Consider the following 21,029-nt stretch of genomic DNA (forward strand, 5'->3'; position numbering starts at 1 on the left):
ATTTATTAAGAAATAATTTGCCAGTGTGAACTTCCTTTCAGTGCATATCCAGTACGTATTTAGAGTCTGCAGTTAAAATGTTCTCTTAAACTGGACCCATTATGCTCATTTCCAGCCCCACATTTGTATCAGTAGACTCCAGTATGGTAGCTTTGCATTATTCATAGTAGTCCTTATTCATCTTATACTGGGCCTCAGTTAATCCTCTGTATGAACCAAGATGTCTTACCTCTATTTTCTGTACGCCCAGGACGACTTTCTTCCGATTGGCTGTCAGTTGCAAACAGAGGGTCTAAATAATCATCTATGAATTTTCCCTTTCTTTAAAAAATACTTTTTCCCCCCACAGATTCAAGAGCAGAAAAAAAACTGTCTAAAACTGAGTTTTTAGAGTTGTCATGTATGTACATAGATGTTTAATACGAGCACCCATAACTGTAACAGCATGCAGAGTGCAGTTACTTTATTTTAATTACAGCACTGTATGTTCTTTATATTTTGGTTTCAAAAAGCCAGACTTTCTTGTATTTTTTCAAACTGGTCTTGAGCAATAGTTCTGCAGGATTTCTTAAGGTCTCCCAGAGTTTTTCATTGGACATTTGCTGATTTTTTACTCATACTGAGTCCAGGGCTTCTACCTGACTATTTTCAGACATTTTTTCCTTGTTTATTAAGCTACCTAATGCTGAACCATGAATCAGAAGCAGTGTTGTGTCTACACATGACAGAAAGCTTAGCAAAGGCCAACATTTAAATTGAATCTTTAGGCACTTTGTCACAAATCACATTATTCATGATAGAAAATCACATCAGTAATGGATCGGCCTCCCCAGTGCCTGGACTTCAACATTGTTTAAGCAGTGTGGGATCATCTTGATAGAGAACAGAACAAAAGGCAGCAAATATCCAAAGAAGATCTTTGAATGTGCTTTAAGAAGCCTGGAGAACTATTCCTGATGACTACTTAAAGAAATTACAAGAAAGCTGAGTGCAGCGTGTGTTGAAAAGCAAAGATGGTCACACCAAATATTGCATTTCAAGCTTGTTAGAACTGTACAAACTCTGTTTGGTTTATATAATGTATTTACATGTATGTTTGCATATTTCAGTAAGTTCCTGCACCTATTTCCAATTTCCCTGGAAAAATAAAAAGAAATGAGGGGTGGCTCAAAAGTTTTGCACAGTACTGGCTATTATTTGGAAATGTACTATTAGCATAATATTATTAAGACTACACGAGCTTCATTTTGCAGTAGTAGCTAATGGAAGTAAGTTATCTTAACTATAAATAAATTATATGAAAAGCACAATCTCTTTTTTTCCTTGCTGTGATGGAGCAGCTTGGCCCAAAACGCTGGCTAATACTCAACAAAAGTAGGCTACATGTGGTAACAGGGTACATGAGGCATATTTTTAGCTCCGATAGAAGAGAATTCAAGTGTAGTTAGTGATTATTGCGGTAGTTGTAAAGGAGGCTGAGCCGAGTTGAAAAGAGAAACAGCCGCTCCTGCAGCGAGGGAGACGCAGGGACCGAGATGGAGATGAGTGGGCTGCTGGAGGGCCGGCTCTCGTGCATTCCTTGCGCGTGTGTGTGGGCGCGTGGCTCAGGGTTCAGAGCTGTCGGCCCTCCTCCTCTCTCTCTCTCTCTCGCCCTCCCTTCATCCCTCCCTCCCTGCTCCTCTGCTCCGACAGAGACAGGCAAAAGGCGGAGGAGGAGCAACGGAGCTCACAATCAGCAGAGGCAGGGTGTACGGCGGACCGTCGGTCTGTAAGCTGCTCCGGCAGAAGCACCGCGGAGGGAGCGAAGACATCAGCCTGCTCACGGTAAGCTAACTGACGCCGTCTCCGTGGTTAGCTCGATTAACGGTCACTCCGCCGGCAGACAGTGACGCCCCCCTCTCTCTTTTGATGCTGTTATGTCACCTCCGTTTCCTCTTTGTATCACTTACTTTTTCTTTTAAATCACACCGACTCATCGACTTGGGTTGAACATTGTTTTGAAATTTGGCTCTCCTTTTTGACAGCGGCTAACACCGGTAATCTGACAAGCTAACTGCGCCCCGGGGCGCAGCTATCAGCCGCATTTGTTAGCGACTCCGCGGATTGATAACCGCCGATAAAAGCCTCTTATAGTCAACTCAATATGCGTGTTATTACTTTAGTAAAGAGGTCCGTTGTTTTCTAACAAAGGAAAATTCGCCACTTTATTAATATTTCTTATTGCCTCGTATGTGTTTTTAAGTGTACAAATGTCAGTTTAAGTTGCCCCTCCTCTATAACATCCACATTATTCCTCCTGCTTTACATCCGCCATCCTTCCGATTCACGCTGACAGCACGGTGAAGTCCCGGAGCAGGAGGTCCACTCCCTGCCCCTGGTGTAAAAATAGCCCCGGTGTGTCAGCTTAATGCGACACACGCTCCCACCGGCTTTCTAGCTTCCAGGACCGAGAGAGAGAGCGAGCCGCAACCCGAAAGTAGACCGCACATGCCCTATCAAACACCGGCCCGTCCCGCTATGTGGGTCAACAGGATGCTTCGAAGTTGTGCATGAAGATGCCACCTGTTTCTTGCAGCCTACTTTTTTTTTTTTAAATGTGTGTGTGTTTGTTTTAACCCTCTATTGCCAGCCCTTTCCTCCCTGATGAGCTGTATGTATGTGTGTTTGTATCTGCATGTATGCACAGTAGGTGTTTTCCTCGCCTTTCCTTCGACTTCAGCTGCAGACCAGTGCAGCTGTTGTACCCGCAAGACACTTAAGTGATAAGACTGCTGTGGCCGCCCAGGTGCTGTAACCTAAATCTCACATGTGTAGCCTAGTTTCCTATGCATCTCTCACTATCTTAAAGTGGAGGGTGCAGCAGCAAGGAGATGAAGTAAAAACCTGCTAGCAAGATGGAATGAATATATGCTGTATGTCTAAACAAAAAAAAAAGAAGAGGCACCTTTATATTATGCAAGAGGGGAAACAAAAACAGCCCAATTAGGAGCTTGTGGGGGCAGAGGCTGCACACATTATGGATGAACAAGGCGAGTTTGCCTCGAAATTTCTCAGTTATTGTTTTAACACCAGAGAGACTTGCTCTCTCATTTTCAGTCTGTCACTGAGCCATTTCCTAATGAGCTCCCGGGCTGAGGGAGAAAACATATGAAATCTTGTTTTAGATTCAGCTGCAGCCTTTAGAGACAAAACACAAACAGCAGCAACAGCTCCTGTGGCCAGAGGCAGCAAGGATTTTTATTTATTTTTTTAGTTTTTGTAGGTTTTCTTGAGATGGAGGGATGCGAATTAATTCCTCGGAGGTGGTAAAATGTAAAGATAAATGTCTACAAGTGTAAAGAGCACACAAGCAATGATGTGGATCTCTGTGTTAAGCGATGCATGGTAATTATAGCCCTGCTATTCAAAGGCAGATTTTTTTTTCTCTCTTTCTCTCTTTCTCTTCATTGGCCTTAATTACAAACATGGCTGCAGCAGGCTTGAGGACTTAATATAACCCGCTTTAGCTGACAGTGGCCATCTAAAGTAGTTTCTGGACATTTTCCCCCTGGTCCGCCTGTGTCTCAGTGTGTATAAGCCAGGCAGCTTTTGGCTGGAGAAGAAAGGTGTCCTGGTGAGTAAGTGGCTCCGAGGCTGGAGGCTTCGGGGAGAGCAGCAGATGGATGATGATGTAGCGGGTACTGGCGCTCCCTGCCTCCCGCTGCCATCCGTCACACGCTAATGATCGTGTCACACCTTCTCCCCGGGCGGCCGGCCACTTTCTGCAGTGCTCAGCGCAAAAAACCTGGTAGCTCCACTCAAATCCTCTCTTCACGGCCGTCGGCTGAAAAGCCCGGAGACAGACTGCACGGCGAGCCTCTCCCTCGTTAATTCTTCACTCTTCTCGCTCGCTCTCCATCGCCTCCCGTCACCCCTCTTCACCTTTAAAGTCTCCACAGACTGCTTCCTCATCTCTCTTCATCCCCTGTTTCCCGCACCTCCCATTCGTCTTGTTTTCCTTGTAGTGCATATCCTTCCCCAGTCCCGCTCCGTCTTTCCATTTCTTCTCTTATTGGTTGAGGTATAACGCAGCTCAACAGCAGCTTGCTCCCTCTCATTTAATACTCAGTTTGTCTTTGATTGTGTGTCGTTTACTGCTCGCCGCCCCTCCCCTCTCCGAGGTGCAAGGTCGGGGTTGGCCTCAGGCAGCGCTCATGAAACTGGTCTGTTTTGGCTGAAGGACAGTTCAGCAGCAACTGGCCAACATCACGCTGGGGAGTCTCCGAAATTATGTCCGTTTGAGAGTGTGTGTGTCTCTGAAGTGCTTCTTCTTTCTTAGGATCACAACGCCAAGACAGAGAAGCAGCTTTTTTCCAGCTTTGTGTTAAGACATCAAAACTAATATCAGCAGATGGTCATATCAGTATGTTTGGAACTATAATCAATACTACACATCAGTATATTATGATTCACCTTCTTTAAGTAGTACGTAAAATGTTAGACCAACACACACCACGTTTAGTCTCCTGTGTGCCATACTGAGAATAATTCCCTTTCTTTTGCTGTCATGTACAGTGTTTCATTTCACTGGAGCATAAACACCACTTTGGTTGCACATGGACTGACAGACGATTTTTTTTTTTTTTTTTTAACAAAAAAAGGCTGCCATCATCTCCAGTCGGGTGTTAAATAAGCATGCTGTGGGACTCTGCATCCTCTGAGCTCGTTATTCTGTCCCGGGTGTTACAGGAGTAAGTGTCCCCTTGAGCTGTGTCTTACAGCAGAATTCGGCCCCGTTGGGAGAAGATGGAGGAATGCCACTGCGTCGTGCCCGTCTGTCTATCTCTTTGGTCTCAGCTATGTTCTCACCACTGGGATCAGAGACTCAGCTTGGTATTCTAGGAATATCAGAGCGGGCCGGATCGGGTGATACTCTCCACAGCTGCTGCTTCTAAGAAAAGCTCGCGGACACGCTCGAACGCAGACACGCGCACACACGTAAATACACACAGCGAATGCAGCATCCGAGCACTGGCCTGCGCGTTACCGTCACCGATACACGAGCGCGTTTACTGTAAAACGCTCGCTGGTGTTAGGCAGCGATTAACTGTGACGCCAGGAGAACATTTTGGAAGCAGAGACACACAAGCTCAGCTACTTGATCTTCTTGATGTCATTTCCAGCAGCTTTATGCTCCGAGTGTGTTCGTCAAACTGTGTAGTGCAGTTTCTGCTGTTAAATGACCACTAACAGTTTTTTTTCTCCTCCCCTCCTGTGTTATTTGAACTCTTCAGGCTATTTCCCCCTCACCAGTAAAGTGCCGGCAGAGAGAGAGAGAGAGAGAGAGGAACAGTAGAGGAGGCGAGCAGAGGCGGAGACGATAATTGTGTTTCTGGCTGCCCTGTGGGAACATGGGATATATGACCTCATCATTCACCTGTGAGGCTCAACAGTAAACAACTCCACATAGGTAGGAAAAATGTGCCCCCACACACACAGACACACAAACACAAACAGAGACTCATGCAAATGCAGGCAAAATATCTTTAAATAGCAGTAAAATATACAAATGCAGACACCCACTGGGTAAACAGGCTCAGAGTGGAAGTTGGGGTTTTTTTCTGTTTTAGAAGGATGACTGAAGCAGTTGTAGCAAGTACAGATGTCCTCCTAAAGCCCTCCGTTGTCACGTCATGTGACGTCGTCAGCTGCCCCTCCCCTACATCACACTTGCCCCCGTGCAATCAGAAGGAGGGCGTGGAGTGCCAGAGTGACTTTAAGAAGCTCGAGCAGCAGGTAAGCAACACTAAGCGTGGATCCAGTGAAAATTATGCGTTCCCTCCACCGATGCCCGTTCACGCTGTTATAATAAATTGTCTCCTTACTTGCAGGAACAGTGCAGCCAGGTTCAACCAAAGAAAAAAGTCAAGGTAAGCTAAAATAATTCTGCCTCACATTATTCATTCTTTCTAAAATATTGATTGCATTGGACTCTATGAATTCATAATATTGCTTGTGTGTGTGTTTCTGTGTGTGTTTCAGGCTAGACCAAAGTTAGTGCGTGCTGAAGCTGTCTGTGAGGACTGCCCACCATTTGAAGAAACCCAGGTAACACACGCACACACATAATCATCCACCTTCTCCTCATCACCACCACACTCAACTTATTCTTTCTTTCTTTTTCAGGCATCTCCAGACGCAAACATCTCATCGAGCTGCCATGACAACAGGAGAACTTCCTGTAAGGAGGAAGAGCAGGAGAAGAGCAGCACAGATCCAAAGAAACCTTCACTGTCCAAAGGTATGTGTGTGTTTTCTGAAATATCTCATAAAAGAAAGAAAAGAAGGAAGCAAATAAAATGTAATAAAATTGGACTCTGTGCTGCTATTTACATGTGGCTCTCCTGGGGTGTTTAATATTGCGGTGTAATTTCGGATTGTGTTTGTTGTCTTATAACACATCCTGCCTGTGCCCGTGTCGCTCTCAGAGTCCAGTGTGGAGTACACCGACTCCACCGGCATAGACCTGCACCAGTTTATCGTCGACACCCTCAACAGCAACCCCAGGGACCGCATGATGCTGCTTAAACTGGAGCAGGACATGATTGACTTTATCACCAGCAATAGGTGTGTGTGTGTCTGTGTAAAGGACACCTTCACTGAGCTTTAAAAAAAAAACCCTCACGTTTTAAAGATTAAGTGAATATGTTATGATAGCGCTGGAGTGTTAAAGTCTATTCTTTTCTCTTTCACTTTCACTTTCACCTTCCCACTCGCTTTCCCTCTTCCTCTCTTATTCCCGAATCTCTCCTTTTGTTTTTCCCCTCTCTCAGTCCCTTTAAAAAATTCCCTCACATGTCATCCTACCACCGCATGCTGGTCCATCGGGTGGCGGCCTACTTTGGTATGGAGCACAATGTAGACCAGACAGGCAAATCTGTCATCATCAACCGGACCAGCAGCACACGCATGTAAGCAAGCACAATGTGCATTTCCCCTGTAGTGCGCTATTTTTCAGTGCAAACTTAACAGCAGTCCTAACTTCTTTTGTCAAAGACCCGAGGAGCGTTTTGTGGACAAGGTGCATAAGGACAAGACGGAGGAGATCCAGCAGTGGAAAATAATCCTAAAGAGAGACAACAGCTCAGATGACCAGGTCTGTCTGACCTCCTATATTGCAGCTCATTTGGGAAATTTCCATCCTAAGTGACTTTGATCCCATTGATGATTTCACCTGACCTCTCTTTGCTTCCTCACAGCAGAAACGTCTCCACCCTTTCCAAGAGAGGCAAAGCAAGTCGGTGGAGGAGAGAGAGGAGGAGTACCAAAGAGCACGGGAGCGCATTTTCAACAAAGAGGTGAGAGAAAGAGAGCAAGGAGGACAAAACCGACACAGCGGCACGGGCACAGAAAGGATTTTCACTAATTTCTCTGCCGTACTTTTACAGCCGTTCTGCACCCCAGAGAGCGCCCATGCAGAAACCAGGTAACCTTGCCTGCAGTGCAATTTTTCCATTTCAGCCTTTCAGCTTTTATATTTAGATGAGAACATTTATATATGTCTGTGTGTGTGTGTGTGCAGGCATGTGGACGAGTACTATCCAGATGCTGAGGCCCGGAGGAGACTCTTCAGGTAGAGCTTCGTCGGCACAGATGCACGGTCATTTATCATCTTAATTTGGTCAGCCTGGCTGGCACACAGCTTTCAGCAGAAACAGGAATAAGACCCAGATTTTATTTTCATGAGTTTGTGGGAATCAGGGTTTAGGAATCTTGGCACAAACGAAAGGTTTTAGAGATAATTTCAGTGGCTTTTTAATGGCGCACCTCTCATGCGGTAATAAGACGGTAGGATAATTCTGGATGTGCCTCACAGGGGGAGCCGTGACAGCTCAGGCTCCAGCTGGACAGGCAGCAGCAGGCAGAGCAGCACAGAGACTGACTGTCGCTATAGCAACGACCCCCGACCTTGGAGCAGCACAGAGTCAGATTCCTCCTACCAATGGACAAGTGCCGCCCAGAAGACCCGCCAACCTGCTAACAACGTCTGGGACGCACGAGGTGCAGGTGCGTCTTTTTTTTTCTTCTTTTTTTTGTACTTCGTCTCAGCGTAACATTTAATGACTTTGTGACACTTCCTGTGTCACACGTTCAAGGTGTAAATTCACTCATCAAAGGGTGAGACGTTTCGGTTCATCCGCACCTGAGCACTCGCGTTTGCATGCGCAGACATCGGCGCCATCGCCGCACTTGGGAAAAATCACTGTTTATAAATTAGTGGTTGCATCTAATTAGCGAAAAGCGGTGGAAGTTGTGGTGTGAACATTTTTAACTCGGTCCATGAGCGCTCGCACACCATAGCTGTAAATTTTCACACAACACCTCCAGCCTTCTTCACATCTTCAGGAAGAACAAAACGTCACTGAGACTGCGCCGAGGGGCCGCGCGCTATGTCTGTAGCACAGACAGGTGGGGTGTGGAAATGTGGTATCTGTTAAGTGGTGTTATAATAAAACTCCCTCCTCTCTTCTTTCGAACGCTCCCAGGCTCCATCTCTCTGTACAGACTGCCATCCACTTGTCCTCACTCTTCTCCTCCCATCATGGAGGAGCAGGCACCCAGCTACATTATTGAGAATGGGATCCCGCCGGGAAGCATTTTAGTGAACCCACATACTGGTAATTCTCACACACACACACACACACACACACACACACACACACACACACACACACACACACACACACACACACAGATATTATTTTAAAGAAGACAAGCACATTTTCATACCCAACCTTTGACCTCTCAGGGCAGCCTTTCCTCAACCCTGATGGAACCCCGGTTGTGTACAACCCTCCAGACAATCAGCAGCCAATCAGGAGCCAGACCCAGCTGCAGGGCTCCCCCCCTCAGCAGCCGCAGCAGCAGGTAGCACACATACACACACACAAACATGCACACACGCACAGCAAGATGTACTTTACATGCAAGATACGGTCTTGCTGACACTCAAGCACATGCCACTGTTTGTGCCTTTATCTCTGTCTCCATATGTGTGTCTCTCTCAGGTGCTTCAGTACTCGTCTGTCTCTTACACAGCTCCACAGATGTTACCTGTCACCCCCCCACAGCCATACTCTACAGTATGTATCGCAGCGCGGCGCCTCCACTGCTGTGCGTTTGAAATATTGTGCGCATTGACCTCCTTTCTTTTGACCTACAGATTGAAGAGCTCTCCTCACAGTTTGCTCATGTGAGCTGTCAGTCAGCGGGTGAAGCCCCGCCCCTCTACCCTTCCAGTCAGGGTTACATCTATGCAGCGCCTCCCCTTCATCCTCCTCCCCCTCTTCCCAACCCTGCCAACTACTGCCAGCCCTCACCTCAGGTAAGGATACACCAGCGCTTTATATCTCAGGTCTCTTCTCAGTTAAATATGGACATTTTAAAGGAATAATTACAGACCATCATACACTGAATAAAGCTAGTCTTATAAATGTCCTATAGGTGCCTGTGTATTATTACCCTACCTCAGCTCAACATGGATGCAGGCCTGCCTCACCCACTCAGCAAGTCCACAGCCAAGCTGTTCAGCCAACAGGTACATTCTTCCTGCGTGTGTGCGTGCGTGCGCGCGTGTGTGTGTGTGTGTGAGTGAGAGAGAGAGAGAGAGAGAGAAAACAAGCTGTGGCAGTAGAGGAGGGGGCCGTTACACTGTCAGAGATGTAGTCTGAGGGTCTCACAGTGAACCGGTCTCTTTTCCTGCTGCTTCTATTCATCACAGTGACAAAGAGCGAGAAGACACAATTCAGTCCCGTCATCTGCGGCAATTTACGAAATAAATTATTGCATAAAGTTGGCAGGAAATTTAAATGACTCCATCAGCCGGACTGAGTGAAGGATGGAGAACATGCAAGTGTAATTTCACAAGCAGCGCCAAGTGGAATAAACTGCATCCCACCAAATTTACCACAGATAAAACTGTGGAACAAATTAGATATTATTTTTAATTTGCTCTTCTCAAAAAGAGAAAACAGAATAATGAATGAGTGTCAAATAGAGGATATAGCACCACTCACTATAATAAAACTCTTGTTTTCCATGAAAGTCATATTCAGTCAGCTTAATTTCTTTATAATGACCACATTCTGAGAACCACTGATCTACACATTCAAGACTAATTATGTTCTATGTGTATTTTTATGGTTTCTTAAAGCAGTATCAAAGCCTCAAACCAGATCTTGTATCTCCTCTGACGTGTTCTTAAATATTTATAATGGTCTTATGTGGTTAATTTTTTTCATTAATCCCAGTATCATATCATTAATAATGTTCTTTTTTTTTATATGTGTGTGTGTGTGTGTGTCTCTAGGAGGTTATGCCCCTGCTGTGAGGGTGCAGCAGTCTTCCCACACCCAGCCCCAGGCTGTATTGGGCACCTACTCACCGGTTGCCTCCCATCAGTGTAGCATGGTTCAGGTAAATACCCGAAAGGTCTCATTGGGCATCAGTCTGAAGCTGCTTGAGCCCAGAGAAGAAACCCTCTCACTAAATGCTTCTTGTAGCTGTTCCCAGCACCAACTTTGCTTCTTTCTCTCCCTGTCTCTCTGCAGGGAGGTGTTCCGGTGTCGTTTCCCCAAAGTAAAGCTGTGACCGGGATAGGTGGGGAGACTGGTTACTGCTGCGTGGTGCCCCAGCCCTCCCACCTCAGCGGCTGCCACCCTTCTACCTGCGCTAACCTCAGCACGCCTGCCTGGAGTGCACAGTACTGATCGAGCAATGATACGTTAGTCAATGCGTGAACTCGCTCGCACGCACACATGGTTAACACATAAACACCTTTTTTCACACAACCTCCTGCCCCCCTTTCCTGCTAATGCCCCCTGGATATGCTGTACACACACATGCACTCACAGAGATAAATGTTCCACTGTACCAAAGCTTAAAAGTATATATAAGAGCTGCTGTATTGAATGCATAATTTATATACACAAATGGAGTTTTATATTGATATTAAATTATATATATTGTGTTTTAAGCAAATGCACTGTGTGAAGAGAATAAAGTGCTGTGGCTGGACTGATGAGGTCACATTTCTATATCATCCTGACTCTCTGTTTCCTCTGAACTCGAAGATGATGATGATGATGATGATGATCATGCTAATGGCATTAGATGGAGCTGAGATGAGACGAGACACCAGGAAATAAAGCTCAGTGTAGGAGGACAGCCAAACGTACCACACACCCAGACATAAACAGTCTTGATCAGTGCGCTGTGGAAAAGTCCAGAGTTTAGAAATAAGAGACTGATGGCAAGCAAGTAAAGGATTTACATACATATTGATTGGTATGATCAATCAGGATATTGGCTTTTCAATTAAGAGAGCATTGGTGTTACTAGGAGACTAAAATGCAGTAAGCTCATGCAGTAACAGAAGAGCGAGCTTGCAGGGCGCAAATTATACCAATACCATTTTTCACACGCTATGAAGCAAATGAAGGATTCCCAGTGTAAGACTTAGGCGCCCCCTCCTGCTTAAATACCCTCATTACACATCTTAAACAGTAAATTCTGTCTATTCAGGCCTTACAACAGCTGACTCTTACTCTTAGAAACCTGTGCAATAAAAAAGAGAATGGTGTTTGTTTTTACCTTAATCACAGAAGACAAATGTTATCATTTCAGAATGTGGGAAAACAGCAAAATTATCAAAAACAAATACAGATTGTTAATTAAGTAATAAAACGGACGACTAGTTATTTCAGCTTTGTAAATAATCGCAGCAAGAGCCGCTCCGCTCTATTCAAGTGTCCCAGTAAATCAATGGCACAGCAGCAGTGCCCTGAATGTGAAGCAGCTAAATGGGATTCAGCTGTCGTTTATTATTTTTACACCCGTGCTTTTCCTGCAGCATCAAGTCAAATAAACAAATCAGAACCCAACTAATTACAGCCCAGAAATCAAACTAGTTTTCACAGACACACAGCACTCCTCTCTTTTTAAGTCTTCAGACAGCTGACATCTCGCTGTGATGTAGCCACTTTCATGCAGGCAATAACCGCCAATGTGTTATTGTTCAGGAGCTGAACAAGCCATTTTGTTCTCAAAGTTATTCATACCCCCCCCCCCCCCCCCCCCCTTTTTCAAATTCAATGAAACATATCCATCATCCACACCGGGCCTTAAAATTAAATTTAGCTTTCATCTCTGCGGTGCTGAATGCATAATTTATACGGGCTGACGCCTTCGCCGAGCCGGGCCTATTTTTTTGCCCCCAACATTCAGACACGCAGAAGCAGGTTCCATGATCTTTAATAAAAGGCACATGTACAGCCATAGTGAGATGAGTGAGTCCACTGGCATAGAGACAAAGCATTAAAACACAGAAATACAGGAAGTAGAGGTCAGGAGGAGAGAGATCTATCTGCTTTACAGTAGAATCTACTTAAGTAACGTTGCTTTGTTTTCCTTCAAGTAAGTCTAACACTAATATGTCACCATTGTTAGGTAAAACACCACCTCTCTCCACACACACACATCCATGCACACCATCCATCACCAACTGAAGTCTGACCTTCAGAAAAAGCCTCTTGAGACGGCTGCTGATCTCTGAGCAGATGAATGAAGAAGTCCTGATCGCCCTGAGACTCTCTGAGGCTAACGCTGCTGCAGATTTGGAGTGCGAGGGGGGGATCGGGTGTAGAGACAACAGGAACTCACTCATGCTCCTGCTGAATCCCAGCACACACTTATAGACTGTCCCTAGAAGTTCCTGTGTGTCAGTCAGTTTGTGGTAATTTAATTAAACCCAGTGTGATCTAGTTCAAATGCAAAGGTTCACCTGATTTATAACACAAACACACAAAAATAACAAAAACAACGAGTTAACTTAACACAAACAAAATCTCCAGAAATGTACAATGAGAACTACACTGATCCTGTGATAATCCATCTGCTAGATGACATTTCATTTTAGAGATGCAAATAACAAATAAAGACGATAATTGACCAAAAATTAACTGACACACTGTGAACCCCTAGGGGACTTTCTTTTGGGGGGGGGCTTTGAAGGTCTTGTGGTAGTCCAGCCTTGCTCGTAATATCCTCTAAGCTTATACTGCTCACCTGGAGACACGTTTGCAAAGAATCTCACAGTTTGGATCTGTCTACACTCACTCACTCATGTATGCACTACACAGGTGGCCGCTCACACGCTAAAACCCAACTAAAGAAAGAAAAAGTTCACAGGTACTTAAATACTCGGGGTTAAGAGAAAATTAAAATGGTATTAGTGTTGAAGGTTAAATATAACCCCCAGCTGCAGGAATAAGTCGAAGAACTAAAACACATGCACGCAGCCAGGCCGTCTCTCCTCTTGATGAAATGCAGACCGGGGGAGTGGTGGAGGTGGGATGATGAGCTTCACGGGGAAACTCAGGCTTACAGTGTGTAGAGGGAGGAAGAAAGACAACACAGATTAACACACACACTCCTTCACGTGCTCCAGCTCAGCAGAGTCGATCGCTCTGTTTTCACATTATCACGCGTCTTTGGGACACCTGAACAGGTGAGCAGAGTTGCGGCTGCGCTCCGGGGTCCCCGCCACACAACTCTGTTTCCCTCTCACCCACGCACACACACACACACAAGCACACAACAGCCACACCTGTTTCGGTTGGTGTGTGTGCTACCTTTGGCTGTGGGTGTCAGGAATTGAAAGGTCATTCACGAACCACAGGTACACACCAACCATTTGGGAACTTCCCCCCGCCCTCTCCCGCTCCTCCACTGCTGCCGACATCCCCACCCGTGCCTTCGCAGGCTCCACCCCCGCCATCACAATCTCATATCAATGCCCACCCATCTCTATAGCAACTCACAGCTTTCCCGGGCAAGGGGTCTCACTATCTTTTAAAAGCAAAAGGAGGTATGTGTAATTAGTGGTGTGTGTGTGTGTGTGTGTGTGTAGAAGTGTGTACCCTGTGTGAAGGTGTGTGTTCATGTATTTGTTTTTGTGTTAAGAGGTATCAATGGTTCTGCGGTGTCTCTCTTTAATCATCACATCCTCTCTCTGACCCCTCACCCCCACCCCACCCCCTGCTCCATCTTCCTCCTCCGTCTCTCGCTCCTCTTTATTTTTGGACTTGGAAGATGAACAGGCGCAGGTTGATGTTTTTGGCGGCCAGCAGTTTGTTGCACTCCACCGAGTCGGAGATGGGCAGCGGGACGTAGTCGGTCTCGTTGGTGTCGTTGCTGAAGGAGTGGTGGTGGATAACCGGCTTGATCCACACATCGTCGTAGGGGCCCTTCAGCAGCAGGAAGGAGCACTCCAGGGCCGAGTTTACCTGTGGAGACACATCCAGGTTAAAGCAGGGGGGCCGGCTCCAGCTCGTGAGCTCTAAATATTACAGTGAAAACTCATCTGAAAATCTCTGAACTTTGATCAGTCGGTTGGCAAGAATAAGCAACTTCAAAGTATCGCTGACATATACATTTATCATCAGAAATGCCCATGGGCTCTTCTATTACCTCAAATTTTCTTCTCCATAACTGAATTCCTCGCCCTCATAATGCAATAACTGGTGGTAATTTTAGATATTGCTGCTTTTTTCACAAAAAAGAGAAAATATAAAAAAATGACACATAAAAACACTCTTGGTCTGTTCAGGCATGTCTCACTGTAACTGTAAAGGCAGCCATAATGCTGTGAAAATGTGCACATGTGTAGTAGAACTCCAACCTATAGCAGGGGAGGAAAAAAAGCCATTTTTTAAGCCTTATTTTATGAGACTGTATACATGCAATCCCAGTGACCGCTGACACTGAAGTTACAGCAGCTTCTCTGGAGCATTTAGACAGGGGTCTTGGGATTGTTAACCTGCCTTATTTCTAACCTTTTGGTTAGTCTCTTCTAACCAAAAGTCTTTTAAAACTAAATAAATGTAGACTTCCATTAAAGTTTTAAATAACGAGATCATTGTGTGTACAACCAATCTGCCTAAACCCGTAACGCTCTTTTCTTGGCTCTCATCTTTCAGAAACCATTTGAATTTTCTGTGTAGCCCAAAATGGTTGACGAGTTTCAGCAATGCGAAGCGCACATGGTAACGTCTGTGTTCAAACAGAAGTACCTTGAGAATACTTTAATCTACCATGATAAACCAAACTGTTTGAAATTTGTCTCTTGCACAAACGGTAAAAGAGTCACGTTAGAGTCATGGTAACAGAGTTGATTATCTGTCTGTAAAGTCAGTTCCAGGACCTTAAGTGTCTCCAAACCTCTCCATTCAAACCACATCAGACGAAGAGTGAAATCCAGCAAGCGTGAAGAAACCTAAAAATAAAGTAGGTGGGTAGCGAGTGTACCTTGCTCTTGAGGATGAGCTGGAAGGAGAGGGTGCGCTTGCAGGAGAGGTTGGGGTTGCGCTCGGAGTCGTTCACGCGGGCCTTCAGCACCCACGTCTGGTTGAGGACAGTGAAGCGCGGCGTTTCATAGTACAGACGAGTGATGAAGTCATCAGTGCGGTACGGCCTGAACTGCACCTCTGGGTGGATACACAAATGCAGCATGAATTAGAAAGGAGGAGAAAGGCTGTGATGAGGACAAAAACTGAATCACAGGCACAGATATCACCAAACAATTTTATCCTCTTTTTTATTTTTATTTATTTATTTATTTGGGGGGAGGGGGTTACCTGTAAACCCAATCTTCTCGTAACACAGCAGGCTGAAGATGCTGTTGTACAGCTGCATGTCTCTGCGGTGGCTCTGGTCCATCTCTCCCAGTATTCCCATGAGTTCTGTTCCAGTCTTCGTGGGGTGCGAGCACTCACTCTCGTGTGCTGGTAGCTCATGAAAAGGACCCTGCCACGGGCAGCCGATCCTCTTGTACTTACACTGTGTCACCCTGGCAAGATAATGGTGGGGAAAGAGCTGAGCGCAAAGGAAGCAAAGGCGTGGGTGTACATAAACGACATCCTTTCCACAGGTCCTTTGTGATGAATGCGTGACACGTGTAGTGATTGGACGTTACAGTCACCAAAGGTATTAATTAATGTGCGCTGGGAACTAAAGAAAATTAATGCTGTACTAAAGATGAGACCCAACCACAAGGAATAAATGCATGTATTCATATTAGCTACATCCTTTATAGCGGTGCTTTTCAGCGAGAACATGTTGACGCGCGCTATTAGTAATGTGAAAGGTACTAGTTAGTCTCTGTAGCGAGGCACGGCTAATTGAAGCCATGCTTACATAAGTCAACCTTCTGACTGGAAAGTTTTGGCCTACGCGGACATTTAAAAAGGATTCCCAACAAAAACACCTGTAATCATGCACTGTAATTATGCCGTATTAAACCTCATATCTTAATGAGCAAACGGCCCCGAGAGTACGAGCCAACGTCAGCGCCTCCTCGCGGGAGACCGCCGTCATTTTCTGTGTGACCCGACCAGGGGAAAGAAAAAAACAAAACAAAAAATAACACCTGGCGAAACGGCAGTCGTCATAGCAACACTCGCACAGATACCAGTATTCTAAGCAGGGTCACCTATCGCTATAGCAACAACCCCATAGGACTTCATGACGAGCCATGAGTATCACATACAAGATAATGCGCAGTCTGTAATCATGTTAGTGGTTTTTCTCCTCTGGAGTAGCTGCTTCACCACATTAACCCCGCGTGATCCTGCAGAGCGTCAACACACACACACACTATCATGCTACTGTCACATGTCCGTATGTTTACTCTCCTGAGCCCACTTCATTTGATGCTTTTGGGGCCTTTTGTAAGAAAAGTGGCTGGAACTCATTTCTCACTTTCTCTGGCTACAAGTGCTGCAAAACTTGGAAAAACTGTCATTCTGTGTGTGTGTGTGTGTGTGTGTGTGTGTGTGTGTGTGTGTGTGTGTGTGTGTGTGTGTGTGTGTGTGTGTGTGTGTGTGTGTGTGTGTGCGCGCGCGTGTGTACCTGTCTTGGCACTCCTCTTTCTGGTGTCTCTCTAAGCTGGAGCGGGGGAACTGTTTTAGGCAGAAGGTACATTCTGTCGGCAGCTCACTGACAGCCTTCTCCACCGCGAGGTTCCTGCAGCACAGGTTCTTGCTGATCTCACACCTACACAAACAGGGAGAAAAAGCATAAATCACACCTCAGGGCAGGGGTATATTTAAGATTTGAGGTATGTAGAATATACTGACGCAAAGTAAAGCCAAGAGCCACTGAGTACTATGTCTTTTGTTGCCAAGCGTACTATAAGGCTGAGTAAAACTAATTAAGGTGTTTTTGTGTTTGTGCAAAAATTCAGATGTCAGACAAACATGCTTCAATAAGCCTAAATAAAAATTCAACCATGAGAATGTTTCTCTTACAAGAGGCCCAGTACTAACAAGCAAAAGATGAAATATAAAATATTAAGCAGCAAATGTCGCTGGTTATAGTTTTGTTTAGCATGCTTTCTAAACATTTGGATCTCCTCCAGCAGCTTCTTCTCACTATAATGATTGTAGCTCCATAATAGCTGGGTACACAGGTGGCACTAAACTTTGTATGAACATTGTCACACATACAGCGATTATTAACATCTATATGTTCTCTTTTTTTAAATATTATAAATCCAAATTCTTTTGATCCTCATATATATTATATGTTTGTTTGATCATCCCTGCGAATGCGACGTTACATACCCGTTTGCGTTTCTTTCACGTGTCACGTTTAATTTATGTCACCCTTAAGCTTAACTTACCGGACACCAAAATCTGGATCCACACTGGCATTTTGTTTGCTGGTTTACCTGCAGTTGGGACATGTGGCCTGTTCCTCCTTCAGACGAGAATCAGCCAGAAGGTGGATAAAACACCCAGCGCACATCAGGTGTCCATTGGTACACTAGTAGGACAAAAACAGGATGCTGACGGGTCAATCAGAAGGTCTGAGGAAAGCAATAAATTATCTAGTGATGTTGTTAAACAGGAAGAAACCTAGAGAATAAATATTGACTTAAATGTGTCAAATATTAATGAAATAACAGATCATATGTTACATGGGTTTATTTAAATAATAAACTGGAACAACTTATAAATATGAAAGAGTGGCCAGTTTAATTTATAGTCATATTACAACAAATAATTTAGTGTAAAACCATTCAACACGTTTGCTTAAATGTTTGGTTATTTATAATTTTGGTTAAGCTGTAATACTGAATTGGCTATATCTGCTGAACAGGCTGTCTGCCTCTTTCTGTGAAATATCTGACAGATTATAACTCAAAGAAGAAACTATACTGAAAACCTTTTTTTTTTTACATAAATTATGTCATTTTCTGTGTGAAACTGGGCTTAACAAACCTAACTCAATACATCTGGATGCATATGCAGAATATTATGTATTGAAAGAACATAGGGTTGTGTTTATATTATCAATAAATGTTAAAGATTAACACTGTGTAGTCAGGCATATAAATGCAGATGACTACCTGGACAATGATTGACTTAGCAAATGTGCTCCTTTGACATTGACAAGAGCAGTTTGGGGTCATTATGTAGAAAGCTGGGGTAAAGATCAAGGAAAGGACAAAAGATTATTCCGATTTAGGTTTTGGGAGTCTTATGAGGGGTTGGGGATGTAGTTTTTCTGTTTCTCTCTTTCTCTCTCTGAGGATAATTCACAGTATTATGTTATAAACTTGAGCCAGTACAGCTGACCACCTGGCCTGGTTGTGTCTGGTCTCTTGGCCTCATGGCTCAATCTGCTGTTGACACTTGGGGCCTTTGTCGGATCCAGTATCACTAAAAATAAATGGAGCTGGCCAACACATTCAACAGGTTGACAGTGGGGATTGAGGGTTGGGGACACATGGGCAACTTCTATTATGAGGTTGAGCTGGTGTGCTGATGTTTGTTTGGGGTTGTGGGGTGGGTGGAGGGGGTCAGATTTGTGATTGACAACATGTTTACCTGGTATACAGATGCCTTGGGCAAGTCTAGGCACACGGTGCAGCACAGCACTGAGTACAGTCTCTCCTCCAGCTTCCCTGCCTCTCCCTCGGGTAATTTCACCCTCTTCTTGGGTGGCTCGTCTGGGTCTGGCTCGGGCCCTTCTCGACGTATCGCGACCTCCTCTTGCATGGCTGCGACCCCAGCGACAGCCTCCACAGCTACCCCCACGGCCCCGACCCCTAGGCCGGCCGAGGAGGAGCCAGGGGCGGCCGCAACGCCTACGTCTCGCTCTTCCAGTGAAGACATGACGGTGGCTTTCTTGAAAAGCCTGTTATGTACCTGCCGCGACCAGGCTGAGCCCGAAATACCTGCAGGTTAGCTCGGGGTTAGCTTACCACCTGTCAAGCTAACGGTCAGCTGACAGCAAGCTAACGTGAGCTATGCTAGCGCTTCGGCAGTCAGGAAGGAATGCGGGCTAACTTATTGTTAACGCCACCCTACATTCACAAACTTGTATCTTAACACGCCAATTAATGAGTAATAACGAGAGCATGTGCACAATGTAATCACGACTATCTGATAAATTAAATGTCGACTTTTTTTTTTTTGGGTGACTTACAGTGAGGCTAGCAGACTATGCGGCTAGCTACGTTGACAAAAACACAGCAGTCCTCTCCCTCTGCCCAGGCAGAACAAAAACAACCCGGGCTCTCTCAGCTGTTGGTGCCCTCTCTCGACGCCGTTACTCGCAATGACAGCGGCTTACAACACCAGCGGGCCCGGCTCGGCTGCTCCCTGCGTCCCTGCTCCGGTACCGGCTGACTGTCCGCGGGACTCACGGGACGTGTCGGTGATTAAAGCTGTTGCTGGAGACAGTTCCGTTGGGACTTGTCTCTCTAGCTACACAGCCATCTTTGTTTTTTTGGGGCTTTTTTCTCCTGTCCGTCTCCCCCCGACTTCACCCCACACAGCCTTTTACGACTCCGGGTCAATTTCGTTAATACTCAGACAGGTTCTCGATTGAGATTACTAGCAGAGACGCAGATATGAAAGTAAATATTTGCCTGTCTCTGCCAGGGCCTCTTATGCGCCAGTAACTACTATAGCACAGCCGTGAATGGGCTGACAGCGGAATGTTTTGTTGTGGCAGATGACTTGGGGTATTTAAAGAGTTTTTAAAGGCGCATGCGTAGTGTGCACCTGCGGGTCAGCGTATGGCAGGGCTTGAAAGGTGACTAAAACCTGATATGCGACGAAATTAGGGTACTACACCAAAGCACACATGCTCTATATAATTTAAACTGTATATATTATAATACGGTGATAACATATTTACTAATAAGACCGCTGTGTAACAAACAAATAAATATAACTTTTATCAAAACTTTTTGACTAAAATCACCTCGTTTCCGGTACTCTGGTACGCCGACTCGATGTTTATATCCCTGCTGCAATCTATCAAACCGGGTTCATCTGATGTTGCTTATTAAGGATACATAAATTATTCAGCCCTAAACATGTAGTGCTCGAATAACTACCACTACGAGGCCATAAGCATTTATAAGCGTTTGCATGCCCTAGATATTTGTTTGAGGAGCACCAAGGGCTGGGAGGGTTTCATATGTAAAGGATGGGGGTGTTATGCCTGTGCTTTGGCTGCTTTGGGTGGGGTGGGCAGGATGTCAGAAGGTCAGCTGTTTTCAGTCAGGAGGGACAGATCTAACCACTCCCACTGGACACACAGATCTGCCTTATTTGGTCTGTGTGGAATGGCCTGCAGCAATACCCCACTCAGCTATGTACACACACTTTACCCAGTAGCCCTATGTGCTCACCCTGTCCGCAGTGTTGGGCAATCTTCATTACTAGCTACTTGAGCTTACCACATATCCATTTGCCACAGATGGCTGTCTGTCATCACACAGGATCAGTAACATTAACTCAAATTTACAGAAGCTGGTTACACCTAACACACTTTCTAAAAAGACGTGTTTTTGCCAACAGAATTTATTTGGACAAATAATATATAAATGTATGTATATTTTTATTTCATGAGCAGATAACAAACTAATGTTGCTAGATAAATAATGCCAAGACAGATTTCTAGGAAAGAACATC

The 21,029-nt window shown here is 45.2% G+C and overlaps 2 protein-coding genes across 4 annotated transcripts; one reads left to right on the forward strand and one right to left on the reverse strand.

Moving 5' to 3' along the window:
- The first annotated feature begins 1,642 nt into the window (after positions 1-1,642).
- arpp21 (cAMP-regulated phosphoprotein, 21) lies at positions 1,643-11,277 on the forward strand. 2 transcript variants are annotated; one of them, XM_065469502.1, is made up of 20 exons: positions 1,643-1,824; positions 5,274-5,449; positions 5,610-5,775; positions 5,871-5,909; positions 6,022-6,087; positions 6,166-6,280; positions 6,468-6,606; positions 6,813-6,950; positions 7,036-7,135; positions 7,242-7,337; positions 7,428-7,465; positions 7,562-7,612; positions 7,856-8,046; positions 8,526-8,657; positions 8,789-8,907; positions 9,048-9,122; positions 9,203-9,364; positions 9,484-9,577; positions 10,349-10,455; positions 10,590-11,277. In XM_065469502.1, exons 3-20 carry the CDS (start codon positions 5,614-5,616, stop codon positions 10,746-10,748), a joined length of 1,983 nt encoding a protein of 660 aa, XP_065325574.1. In that variant the 5' UTR covers positions 1,643-1,824; positions 5,274-5,449; positions 5,610-5,613; the 3' UTR covers positions 10,749-11,277. The 2 variants fall into 2 exon arrangements, with proteins under 2 accessions (XP_065325574.1, XP_065325572.1); XM_065469500.1 differs by having other exon boundaries at positions 7,239-7,337; positions 10,590-11,276.
- A 998-nt stretch (positions 11,278-12,275) lies between these two features.
- Positions 12,276-20,087, reverse strand: zftraf1 (zinc finger TRAF-type containing 1). Of its 2 annotated transcripts, XM_065470944.1 has the most exons (7): positions 19,531-20,087; positions 18,930-19,279; positions 17,768-17,862; positions 16,948-17,091; positions 15,675-15,886; positions 15,346-15,524; positions 12,276-14,324 (listed from the first exon to the last, which is right to left on the reverse strand). In XM_065470944.1, exons 2-7 carry the CDS (start codon positions 19,215-19,217, stop codon positions 14,112-14,114), a joined length of 1,131 nt encoding a protein of 376 aa, XP_065327016.1. In that variant the 5' UTR covers positions 19,218-19,279; positions 19,531-20,087; the 3' UTR covers positions 12,276-14,111. The 2 variants fall into 2 exon arrangements, with proteins under 2 accessions (XP_065327016.1, XP_065327014.1); XM_065470942.1 differs by having other exon boundaries at positions 18,930-20,087.
- Positions 20,088-21,029: the final 942 nt, after the last annotated feature.

Source organism: Pelmatolapia mariae, linkage group LG22, assembly GCF_036321145.2.
Source record: "Pelmatolapia mariae isolate MD_Pm_ZW linkage group LG22, Pm_UMD_F_2, whole genome shotgun sequence".
In the NCBI taxonomy this organism is placed as follows: Eukaryota; Metazoa; Chordata; class Actinopteri; order Cichliformes; family Cichlidae; genus Pelmatolapia; species Pelmatolapia mariae.

Bases quoted from the DNA above. Each gene is read 5' to 3' on its own strand.
- arpp21 (XM_065469500.1), top strand. From the start codon at position 5,614: ATGACTGAAGCAGTTGTAGCAAGTACAGATGTCCTCCTAAAGCCCTCC. The intron at 6,951-7,035 runs GTAAGCAAGCAC...CTTTTGTCAAAG, and splicing joins CGGACCAGCAGCACACGCAT to ACCCGAGGAGCGTTTTGTGG. The intron at 8,908-9,047 runs GTAGCACACATA...TGTCTCTCTCAG, and splicing joins CTCAGCAGCCGCAGCAGCAG to GTGCTTCAGTACTCGTCTGT.
- zftraf1 (XM_065470944.1), bottom strand. From the start codon at position 19,217: ATGTCTTCACTGGAAGAGCGAGACGTAGGCGTTGCGGCCGCCCCTGGC. The intron at 17,092-17,767 runs GTAAACCAGCAA...CTGTTTGTGTAG, and splicing joins GCCACATGTCCCAACTGCAG to GTGTGAGATCAGCAAGAACC. The intron at 15,525-15,674 runs GTAACCCCCTCC...GTATCCACCCAG, and splicing joins CGAGAAGATTGGGTTTACAG to AGGTGCAGTTCAGGCCGTAC.